The sequence below is a fragment of the Cladophialophora carrionii genome (assembly GCF_000365165.1).
Source record: "Cladophialophora carrionii CBS 160.54 unplaced genomic scaffold supercont1.2, whole genome shotgun sequence".
Classification (NCBI taxonomy): Eukaryota; Fungi; Ascomycota; class Eurotiomycetes; order Chaetothyriales; family Herpotrichiellaceae; genus Cladophialophora; species Cladophialophora carrionii.
The window spans coordinates 523,596-535,390 of NW_008481827.1; the positions used below are offsets into that span (position 1 = coordinate 523,596).

At 54.9% G+C, this 11,795-nt stretch overlaps 4 protein-coding genes across 4 annotated transcripts; 2 read left to right on the top strand and 2 right to left on the bottom strand.

Annotated features, from left to right (window-relative positions):
- Nucleotides 1–2,572: 2,572 nt before the first annotated feature.
- Nucleotides 2,573–3,772, top strand: G647_02255 (uncharacterized protein; the record flags this gene model as incomplete). Its single annotated transcript, XM_008726605.1, has 3 exons — nucleotides 2,573–2,855; nucleotides 3,000–3,273; nucleotides 3,358–3,772. The coding sequence occupies 3 exons, from the start codon at nucleotides 2,573–2,575 to the stop codon at nucleotides 3,770–3,772; spliced, it is 972 nt and encodes a 323-aa protein (XP_008724827.1).
- A 1,222-nt stretch (nucleotides 3,773–4,994) lies between these two features.
- On the bottom strand, nucleotides 4,995–5,210 carry G647_02256 (uncharacterized protein; the record flags this gene model as incomplete). Its single annotated transcript, XM_008726606.1, has 1 exon — nucleotides 4,995–5,210. The coding sequence occupies one exon, from the start codon at nucleotides 5,208–5,210 to the stop codon at nucleotides 4,995–4,997; it is 216 nt and encodes a 71-aa protein (XP_008724828.1).
- Nucleotides 5,211–7,444: 2,234 nt separating this feature from the next.
- On the top strand, nucleotides 7,445–8,347 carry G647_02257 (uncharacterized protein; the record flags this gene model as incomplete). Its single annotated transcript, XM_008726607.1, has 3 exons — nucleotides 7,445–7,680; nucleotides 7,778–7,994; nucleotides 8,063–8,347. The coding sequence occupies 3 exons, from the start codon at nucleotides 7,445–7,447 to the stop codon at nucleotides 8,345–8,347; spliced, it is 738 nt and encodes a 245-aa protein (XP_008724829.1).
- A 217-nt stretch (nucleotides 8,348–8,564) lies between these two features.
- G647_02258 (uncharacterized protein) lies at nucleotides 8,565–9,408 on the bottom strand (the record flags this gene model as incomplete). The annotated part of the gene is made up of 3 exons (XM_008726608.1): nucleotides 8,565–9,093; nucleotides 9,159–9,244; nucleotides 9,307–9,408. The coding sequence occupies 3 exons, from the start codon at nucleotides 9,406–9,408 to the stop codon at nucleotides 8,565–8,567; spliced, it is 717 nt and encodes a 238-aa protein (XP_008724830.1).
- Between the last annotated feature and the right edge of the window lie 2,387 nt (nucleotides 9,409–11,795).

Genomic DNA, 11,795 nt, shown 5'->3' on the forward strand with positions numbered 1-11,795 from the left:
GTCCAGTCCAGCTGCGAGCCGTGTTCCTTTCCGGCGGTGTGCACTCAACCGGATCCAGCCTCCAGCACTGCATCCTATCTCCGGTAGTGATGGATCATCGCTGGGCGACTTAACGACGCTCGCAACTGAGTAAATGGGACTGGATTATGGATGGAGTACCCGTCCGAGATACTGTGACGAACGGAGTAATTGCAGATCGGTCTCAGACTCGTCCCGCAATGAAGAGCCCAAGCGTTGCAGGATCCAGTCAGTCACTTACACACTCACTCGTTCACTCGCATACTGTAGCGTGTTGGGTACATACTCACCAAGTGGCACTGGGCCGAGGTTCGAGCCACATAGTTCTCAATTCCAATTCCCAACCTGCCCATCTGCATGCTGCGTGCATGCATACATACAGAGGCACATGCATGGCGTGGAGCCGGCCACGCATATTGGTGGAAACAAACCGGCCGCGGCGGCCACGAAAGAAGAGAAGGGAACGAAGGGGCCCGGACCGTCCATCGGTCAATTCCAGCTTGGCGGGACTGTATCAGTACCAGTCACCAGTAGCAGTGCCGCCGCCACCGCCGCCGAGCTTGATCCTCTCAGTGTCTGTATGTGTGTAAATGGGGACGAAGCTGCAGGTGAAGAAAAAGAGGAGGACACTACACGGAGACTACTGTGTACACGGCGCACGACAAGGACACTACCGTCGACACGGGGCACTACAAGGACACACTACTTCGTCTCTGTTAACCAAGAACGGCGTACCGCACTGGGAATTTCCCTCAGGCGGATTGACCATTGCATTAGTGATGTTGGTTAGTTCCCAGATAATTGTCGGTAGCTTGCTCCGCGTTGGGCAAGCTGCGTGTGGGATCCGCGGGGGCCCGACTTTCTGCATCCAACCGACGGTGATGTTCTTTGTTTGCACAGGGTAGCAGTTGGCATTCGGCACCGGACCTGCTGCGTTTCTCGTGGAGACTGTGAAGGAGAAGGGAAGAGAGTAGAGAAAGGATCCCCAGACTCACAGCCTGGGTATGTGGTGTGATCTCCGGAGTACATACAACAGCGAACGAGGAACCGGGTAAGCCGAGCCCAAGGTAAGTGGTCCGTATGTGCAAGTACTGTAACTAACCTCCGCCAGTCTTGGAAACGACGACGACCCGACCCTAGTACCCAGTACTGTGTCATCCTGCACCCTGCTTCTCTGCTTCCCTGCGACGCTGCATGTGCACCTGCATACCTCCCTTGTTACCTGCATACCCTACCCTTATCGCGGCTCATATCCCCGCCAGAAAAGCCCGGCACCAGAGAATGGGGACCATGGAGGGCTGGATGGACCAATCGACCGTCACATAGACCGTCACAACGGCTGCAGGTCGTGCGGATTATGCGGATCCAACGGCTTGGGCTGCCCGATCATCGTCCGAGGCCAATGCGTTGTACAGTGGACAGGACGAGTACGAGGTACTGGCAGTCCACAGTCCCAGCACACGGATGTACCCTCCGGGTACTGTAATACGGGATCGACCGTTCGTGTACTCTGTAATGTGTACGTCCGCCTCCACGGAGAACGCAAGCAAGCGCCCCAATTCCGCGTCCATGATCTGGTCCACTTGGTCGGCGAATTCAGCACGAGGGCCCACAGTAAAGGCGTTGAGCTTGCCGTGGATAACGGACGATGGAGCTAGAGCTAGGGAACGGGACGAGTAGTCGTGGTGCCATTCCAGCGCCAGGACATCCACGGCGGTACATGGCTCGTCCCGAGCAAGAGCGAGAACGGGGAGCAGAGTCAGTGCTGAAGTATCGTTCGGTGGGCCGTTCATTACGCGAGGACCGAGAGAGAGTGATAGTCGGTCGTATCGGCCAGGCCAGGCCAGCCCAGTCGAAGCCATGGCCATGACCACTGACGCGGGACGGTTCGGGAAATACAGAGCACTGCCTACACTTCTACGATCAGTACCTCCCCCGCCATATTTGCGAGTCATGTACAGCAACACAGGCTGTTGATCCTGTGGCCCACGCCCACGCAGGTGATCATGTCGGCCATTTGGCTACGGTATGGCGCCAGTGGATCAGACAGCCAAACAAACAACCCGGCAGCAGCCAGCCAGCCAGACAGGCCCGCACACACGTCCTCACGCAAGCGCGCAAGCAAGCGAGAATCCCATATGTAAGTCGATTGCAGAGAAAGCGGGTCGCAGCGAGGATGCTGTAGCCTCCCTCACACCGGCGGCCCATGAACGGCAGTGCTGCAAAACTATCACACTAACGTACTGACCCTAAGTTGCAAGTGCTTCCCAACGCGCCACCCATGAGCGAACCATCAAATCATCCTTCTCGCCCATGTGCTCTTTCTGGTCGAGATAAGAGAAGGCAACCGATTGTGTCTGTGGTTGTGATTTGATTCTGATTGCCATCTTGATTCTGCTCTGGCTCTGGCTCAGTCTATTCGGTCCAGCATTCAGAACACCCACTGCCCTGGTGATTGCAGTATACATTGTTATAAGAATACCTCCTCCTATCTACTTGCTGATCGACAGACAGCCGTCGAGCATTGACCCTCCAACACCCATAGACAGCCAGCATGGGCTCACTATCAGTCGAGGACCAAACGCAATCCCACGCGAACACCCCTTTCGGACTCCAACCATCTATCCTCACGGCCAAGTGCCATCCCCTCGTCGAACAGGTCACCCAAGAAGTCGACGCCTACTTCTCCGAGCATTGGCCCTTCAAGGACGAGAAGACGCGCAAGAAGTTCCTCTCCCAAGGCATCCCGCGGGTGACGTGCCTGTACTGCGCCAATGCCCTCGACGATAGAATTGCGTTTGCATGCAAGCTGATCACCATTACCTTTCTCACAGATGGTGGGTCGAACCTTTGAGTTTTGCAGCGTCACGCAGCGGCATTGAAGCCTTGCTCACAGATCTGGCAACTGCCTGCCTGCCTGCCTGCCTGCCTGCCTGCCTGCTTGCCTCGTTGTTGAACTAAAACTGCCCTTTTGCTTCCAGACGTCCTCGACCACATGTCCCTCGACGACGGCATCATCTACAACGAAAAGCTCATGCGGCTCGCGCGGGGCGATGAACAGCCCGACCGATCCATCCCGGTCGAGTACATGATGTACGACATCTGGGAGAGCATGCGTGCCCACGACAAGGAGCTGGCCGACGAAGTCCTGGAGCCGGCGTTTGTCTTTATGCGCGCCCAGGTCGACAAACAGCGCCTGAAGCCGATGGATCTGCAGACGTATTTCGAGTACCGCGAGCAAGACGTGGGCAAGGCGTTAGTGGTTTACCCGCCCTTTCTGACTTCCCCCCCTTTAACCTGGTCCAAGCACTGTACCGACTAACATGCTCTACATTCCAGCTTCCTTTCGGCAATCATGCGCTTCTCAATGGGTCTGCACATGACGAGTGAAGAGCTCGAGCTCGCGAGACCGGTCGAGGAGAACTGCTCCAAGAGCATCTCGGTCGTCAACGACATCTGCAGCTACGAAAAGGAAGTGCGCATCGCGGCGCGGGGCCACGAGGGCGGCGCGCTGTGCTCGTCCGTGCCCATCATGCAGCTGATCGCCAACGTCGACGTGCCGGGCGCGAAACGCATCCTGTGGCAGATGTGCCGCGAGTGGGAGGTCCGGCACAGACAGCTCGTCGACGAGGTCACGCGCAAGAACCAGTCCCCCGCCCTCGCCGCCTACCTGGAGGGTCTGGAGTACCAGATGGCCGGGAATGAAGTCTGGAGTCTCATTACGCCGCGATATAACGACGTGACTGTGGGTTAGTCGCCGACAAGAGTGGGAGAGTGTTTGGATTCGGGGGACTTGGGACGGACAGGGGGGCTGATTAATTATGCATGCTATGCGCCATGCTCTATACGCTATGCTATGCATTCGTGGCGTGGATTGGCTTAATTATGTATGATTCCACTTGCCACTTGCCACTTGGCTTCGACTGTGCCGTAGAAACGTCCCCTCGTAGGCATGGTAGGCGCGGATGGTTAGAAAGGGCCATGATGGGCTCATTTGAATCTGCCCGCCCATTCCCATGTCGTTTCTCAACGCTCAACGCCCACCGCTCACAATCTGCTGGCCCGGCCCTCCCGTCTCTTGCACACCAACACTTCTCCGGGATCGCTACGCGGCGATACCCCCAGTTGCCGCTCCAGCAACCCAGTCTCATCCGCTCGCGAAAGTCGTCATGGCACAGGCGGCAGTCACGGTACACGTGACCGCACAGGAAGCGCGTGTACGTGATGACACACATGTTGGCGATGATAGAGGAGGAGTACTGCAAGAAGAGTGTTAGGATCTGATGTGAACAACGAACAGTAGGTAGTGTAAACAGGGCGTCCACCAGGACACCCAATCCAGTGTGTTCTGCCCACGGTCTTGACGACATGTCTCCAGCTTGATACGATGCGGCACTTACGCTGTTCTGACGTGTGTTTTGTGTGTTTGAGGAGGGCGGCCGTCGTCTAGTAATGTGTGCGGATGGATGGATGGATGGATGCTGCTAGCGAGTCCTTGCTGCTGGGATAGGATTCAGGTGTGCGCGGATCGAGTCGGATTGAATGTGATATGTGATGTGCTGTGATGTGATGTGAAGCGACAAGATAAGAGTGGAAGTGAAAGGGTCAAAGAAAACAAGTCGTGACAATGGTTGCGGGAAGGGAAGGGAAAGAACAAAGATATAGATTAATACCTACCTTGCCGTCGATGGCGGGCGACATCATCGGTTCCGGCGCCGCTGCTGGCGAGTCACTAATCCCACGAGACGATGTCGACGATATCGGCGATGTCGACGATGGTGTCGCGCGTCTACTCGCGATGCTGAAGAAGATGATGATGATGTCGCTCGCTTGCCTTGCTTGTGATGCGTTCATCTGTTCAATTCAACCCAAGTCGTGCCTGTTCCCACACTGTCGCGGCGTTTGACCTCAAGTCGTGCCTGTGCCTCCACTGTCTCTGTGTTTGAACTGCAGCAATGGTCCTCTCTTGTCCACGGTCACAAAGTGCGAGAGCAGCTGATACTCCTCGTGCCTCTCCCTTCCGAATCCTGTACTGATCCTGCCTTGGCACAGCTTGCCCTCAGGCCCCGGAAGTAGGTTTGAAATCCATGGTGAAAATCACCTGTGCGGTCGGGGCCAGCAACTCCGCGATGGCAGTGTCCTTCGCAGCGCACATCCTCGCGCCAAACAGGCAGGGGGCTCAGGCCTTTCATTTGATGTCGATACTCTACGCGCTTTCGACCAATGGCCAGGGCTGAAACGGTAAGGCTCACCGAAATAGGCCGGGTTGTTCAGGTGCGAGTACATGCTCGTGCCGGCTCCGGCGCCCTCAGGGATATTGTGGCCGTTGATACTTTGTCCGCCGTGAGTGACTGTACGTCGGGGAGCCGCTGATAATGAGGACAGATTCGCAGAGTCTCATCGATGACGGGCTGAAGGTGGACGCAGGAGCGGAGCGGAGCTCGGCCCTCTGACGAATGGCAGACACGGACGAGAAGGTCGTGCGTGGTTCGTGGGCAAGTCTCGCGTACACTTAATGGTGGCGAGAGAGGTAGAAGAACATGCCTGCGAGGGCAACCGAGTTGTATAGGAACCTGGACGACATTAATTAGGCTTCAGGTCAACATCGAGAGGTTTCTGTAAAGCAGAGCAGAGCACTGACCAGTCACTATGAGTACACCTGCCTCGGAGTGGAGTTCCGAGTGTGGCAGCCCGCCTCCTGTTTCCGGATCATTCTCTAGCTTTAAGTAGATATGCCACCATACCCGAGGGTCAGACCAGCCAGTGGAAGCATAGTCCCACAACCACATCCAGGGGACCATGGAGAGGATGCCAACGCGGTCCATCATGCTCTCAATGCAAGCTGTCATCCAGCGGTACACGGGAGGCCAGGATTTTCAATCAGATGCCGCCTGACGCTGAACGTAACGTCGGTCATGATGTCGAACGAGAGATGGTTAACTGCCGCCCGCGCTGTCAGTGCTTTCAGCCTTTCTAGGATCTGTCATGCTCCGGTCATGGTCATGCCGAACTTCGAAATACCCATCCTGGGGCCCCAATGTATTCAACCCTTGCGTGCAGGAAGCGATCTGTCCGTCTCCGCTGAGCAACGTCTTGCAAAGCGTGTCAATGTTGTCCTTGATGATGGGTTCGTAGCCTCGAACGAAAGGCTCAGTGAGGCCTTGACCTATCACTCGTCATTTGCGAACGCGGAGGGCATACCTCAAACTTAGGTCGGACAGTATGAGTGAAGAGTAGGCATTGGATTTGGTAACGTTCTTGTTGTGGCCACAGATATCCGTCATCCACTCAGCATGACTTCTGCACCCTCAGGTGGAATAACATACCATGAAACCCATTCGCACTCTTAATCAAAAGTCTCTTTGGCCGGTATCGAACGAAGTCGCCTCCGCCAACTGTGTCAATTTCTGCTACACCATCCATGCAACGCTCACACGCCGTGAACGTACCATAGACTGCGTGAGTCGCACTTTATCAACGTACACCTCGTTAACGGAATTGTGGTATGCGCAATGCCACGTTGTAAGCTTTGCAAGATCAGGCCCTGGGTATCTTGCAAGCGGATGGAGAAATAGTCGATATACCGAGATGCAAACGGGCTCTGAGGCCAAACTGTGGTCAATGGCCGCACTGAGCAACGTGCAGAATGGAGGACTTACATCGCCAAATGCAATTGCAAACACCGCAATCACCAACGCAGCGGGCTTCGAGAGGTACATGGAGCAGCGCCATTGCCGGCCTCCGTGGAAAGCGTTCAACCTTGTTCTTGCTGTCGTCCCGACCTATATATGTACTGAAAACCCCTTCCACTCCTCAACTGAACCTCTGGATTCGGAAAAAGCCCGATGTCATCCTGGCCTGACGGTGTCGAACCCTGGCGCAACATCTCCTACTGTAAGGCTGGATTCACTCGAGCTTAGGGCCATCGCTGCAGGCAGAAATCGGTCGAGCTCAGGCGAAGTGCACGGTCAACCGACTCGTTCCCACCTTTTCTCCAGTGAGAGGATTGATATGGCCACTGACCGGCGTATGAGCGGCATTCGTTTGCTGCCGTGACGATGAAGCTGGGCCTGGCTGAAGGACAGGAGGTGATCACCCGGTCGTACCTCGTCATCGCCATTGACGAGCGGTTATCGATCCCTGAACTGAGATGTTTTAACATAGACAGTACGGAGTACAAGAGGAGATAGCTGGGATACATACTCCGTACCTAGGTACTTGGCGGATGCACTTAAACTTCATGACCCCTCCCTTTCATTAAGGCCCCCATATCCAGACACAGGGTCCCACCGATTGTCTTATTTCCTCAGGCATCACTATTGAGCATGATCAGAACGATCGTGCTTCTTCGACACCGGCCACGCCGATGTAGTCCAACACCGACACCGACACCATCACCATAGGCCACGACCTTATTTCACCGACGATGAAGCTGCTCATAGTTGGCGGAACAGGATTCGTCGCAACAGAACTAATCCGACAGAGTCTAGCCAGCCGCGAAATAACCTCCGTGGTAGCACTGGCGCGACGACCCGTCGAGGTGCCCCAGAATCTAGGAGTCGAAGTAGACACATCGAAGCTGAAGAGTGTGGTGATCGAAGATTTTACGAAATACTCGGAAGATGTGAAGGCTCAGCTGGACGGCGCGGACGCATGTATCTGGTAGGTGAATACGCTATTCTATGCTACAGTACAGGATCGGACTGTACCTCTTCGCGCGTGTGCAGCAGCGTGTCTGACGCCTCCGAGAGAGAGACAGGACACTCGCGGTCACGCCCAACAAGTCAAAGTCCCTGCCGTGGGAAGAGGTTGTCAAGGTGTGTCATGACTACACCATGACGGGACTCCAAGCCATCGTTGAGGCGCGCGGCTCGGCCAAGTCAACACCCCTTCGCTTCTTGTATATGAGCGGGGATTCGGCGGAACGCGATCAGACGAAAACTCCCAGGCTCATGGCCCAGTATTGCTTGCTGCGGGTAAGTGGCACTCCTCGTCATGTCGATAAAGGCGTAGTCAAGTCAGCCGGTACTAATCTTGTCTGCAGGGAGAAACCGAAAATCAAGTCCTCGCGTTTGCGGCCTCTCATCCCGGCCAGGTGGAAGTCACGGTCGCGAAGCCGGGACTCATTCTGGAACCGGGCAACGTTCTCCATTGGCTGATGTCTTGGCTGTTGTGGGTTGTGGTTTCGGTGCCGAGTATCACCGTGGTTGAGATTGCGGCGGCGATGTTGGACCAGGTGATCAATGGGTTCGAGAAGGATCCGTTGATGAATGAGGATCTCGTCAGGATCGGGCAGAAGGCGTTGAGCGAGACCAAAACATCAAGTTGATCCAATGATCAATTTTGCTGTTTGGAAAGACGAGGGCGTTGGTCGACAGGCAGGAATCTTTGGGACTATGCAGAGAAAACCGAATGCTGTATTCGGGCCTATTTCGCCGCTCATATTGTGTGGTGCAATCAAAACACCTCCCTATGCATTCTCGATAACCAGTCTTGCACACGCCCCCCGGAACTCCGCGCTCCAAAGCAAAGAGGCCTGCGTGCGCTCAGAAGACCCACCGATAGCTCGCATACCGGCCCGCCGTCTCACTCTTGCGGATGATCTTGACCACGTTACCCCTCTTCAACCCAAGGTACTTCGACACGGGATCCCCCAGCTGAATGCGCGGCAGCTGCGTCTCCTTCAAGCGATACCTGTCCAGCAGCACTTTCTTCTCCTCCGCGCTCAACAGGACATGTTTGGGGACCAATTCGTGACGCGTGATATTGACAAGTAGGTCCTGCTCTTGGAAGTGCTCGGCGTGAATGCCGCGTTCTTGGAGCGGTTCAAAGGCGCGCAGCGCAGCGGCTGTGACGGCGCCGATGGTGACGAAGATTCCGGTGGTGAACCTGTGGCTGTCGAGGTGTTGGGCGAAGGCACGGAGGTGTTTGATGCCGATGGTGGTTTCAGGGCTGAACTCGACCCAGATGGTTCCGGCCTTGGTTTGAGGCTCAGGGTTGGATTTCGTGGGACGGGGAGTGTCGCGTTTGATCATGGCCTCGGAGGGCAGGGCTTGAAGGCGCATCAACCTCCGGCTGTAAGAGAATCCATCGTCAGAGAGAGAACACTGAGAAAGTCGTTTCACCCGATCCGAACTTACTCAGCCAAACCAGTCGCGCTATCGGTGTATTTCTCTTGAAACTTCCAGCGCGGAATACTCAATTCGTCGGCTGATATCTCGTAGCCCTAGAGATACAGGTCAACCGGCATTCATCTCGAAGGCCACCCATTCTTGCACGAGCGCATACCCGATCTTTCAGCATCTCCAAGACTGTTCGCCACGTCCGCCATAACCTGGTCACTTCTCTCTCGCCTTCCACCGCCAACTCAGATCGCCCGCCGGTGTCCATAGTGAGTACGTCAGAGAGATAACTGTCGAGGAATTGAGAAAAAATGCGTGACCTTGGACGCAGTGACAGCCTGAGCACGACTTTGGAGAAAAATTATGGGTAAACCTCGGCAGCGCAAACGCTGCCTCGTGACGGAAAATAGTTTGTCCGCTACCTCCTTTCATTACCCTTCAAGGCTGTTTTACTCCGTACATTTAATTACCATGTACGCCCTGAATAACCACAGTCGACAACGGTAACCAGTGGGAGTGAAATCGATGAACCGGTTTGTGGTCGCCATCCATGAAGGTGAGAACTAACGCTCCGTTCCTTGGGGACAATGAGGATCGATAGAAATTGCGATAAAGAGCTTCCTCCGTACTGCCGCATCCGACACCTATGGTCGACAGGGATGAAAACGAACACTACACTAATTGATGAGAGATTGTGACTGCATTGTGGCGTTGTTTAGCTTAGCGGTTTTTCATAGCAGTCGACGATGGTTCCAGGGCACGACAACCTGGTCAGGAAGCACGCTGTGGGTGTAAGAAGTTAGATTCGTAGACACGTTGCCTCTCGCTGCTGCTGCCGCTGCCGCTGATGCTGCTGCGCATTATTCTTTGTACTCAACGACCCCAACGCCGACCATCATAATCCAGCACAGCAAGCCGCCACTACGTCCATCGCAACGCTACTCATTGTCCTCTGCTAGCAGCTTTCGCAGCGCTTCGGCCTCCATATTCTTCTGACCTTGGCTTGTCCTCGCACGCCTCCGACTCCACTGCCGTCATGTTCATCCGGTCCCGGACAAAGCACCTGGATCGTTCCGTCAGCATCGCTGAGGATGCAGCAAAGGTTCATAATCCGCCCCATCAATGATAACAGCCTGCAGATCGAACCCCATAATGGGGTGGAGGTATCGCTCGTGGAATCTGTACAGTGCTGGATGGTCAGGTGGCCAGGCTGGAAGCTGGCCAGCAGATTCGGGTCTGGGTCGAGGCGTTGGCTGCAACGATCGAAGATGTAAAGCGGGAGCTTGAACCTTAGGCCCATTTATCAGATGTGGCATGATGATTCCATCAGGGAGGGGGTATCTGACAGCAAGCGTTCCGATCTGATGAGGCCAATATTATGGTGCTGCGATATGTCCGCGTACAGCAAGGTTTCGTCAAAATTCCAGAAAGGCTTGTTGGTCATGATGGACTGGACTTGCTGGTGAGGTACTGGCATTGGCAGGTTGAAAGGCTCTATGGGAAAATAGGGGCATAGATCTGCAGGTGGATTGGACGGTGATTTGCTACGCTGAGTGCTTCGGCCCTGATCTGTTCGTTGACTGCTAGAATGGCAAGTGGTCGAGATGGCTTTAGCTTGCGACGGGTGACTCCTTGTGCTGGGCCATATGGAGGCTCTTCAATGCAGCTCACTTCCTTGACTTGGGTCTCACCGGAGAGGAGTGTATAGCTCGTCCAACGAAGCTCAGCGGGGGTGAAGGCTTTTGGTTGAGGACGCTTCGTCAGAGGGAGCTTCATGCGAAGTGCCAGTGCAAGGGTATCGATGTCTGGGGCGTAGCCATCGTGGATTTCGAGGCAGTTGGGAAGAGTGGCGATAGAGATGCGGAAAACCAGGGTGGAGGTGGCTAACGGTTAAATCCTTGACGACAGGTGCCCACGAAGGCCGTGAAAAGAGAAGACAGGCGTTGTCTGTGATGAGGCTTGTGAATTGAGACATGACCCTACAAGAGTGAGGAATAAGGTCGGGAAAGAACAGCGTACAACGTGAAATAAGCACCTCCTCTTTCCTGTCCTTCGGACATTTGTGATTTTGATTGACTGAGCAATGCTTACCTTGATACACCTAGCAGACGATGTCATGCCTACCTCTCCACCCACTCGTTCTACCGCGGCCATTCTCAAGCATACCTCGCCTACCTCTGGATTTGAGTTCGAAGATCCATATCCAGTCCTATGGCATGGCGACCGGTAAGTCTCCAGCCCATGCACTGCTGTAAATGGCTCTTGTCCGTAACACAGATCCCAGCACTCTGGATTGTCAATGCGCGGACCGTGCCTGATATCTTCTCAGCAGGATCCCCGACGAGTGTCCTATCTGCTTTGCCTCTCCAGATCAGCCACAGTCGCTAGCGAGCAGCCCAGTTGCCCTGCTAGGCAATTAGAAGGCGCCTCTCGGGAAGAATCAGCACCTTCACTCATCACCCTACGTCTAGCCGGGCTAGCCATGCCCGCAAGAACCTGGCCACCCAAGGTCTGCACCACTTCACCACTGTAAATAAGGGAACGGGAGAATTGGTAACATACAGCTTGGTGTCGTTCCGTATCCTCACAGATCCCAGTCAGGTCCAAGATACCGATTAGACGGTTGCAAGAAGAAGTGTCCCTTCATCTATGCCA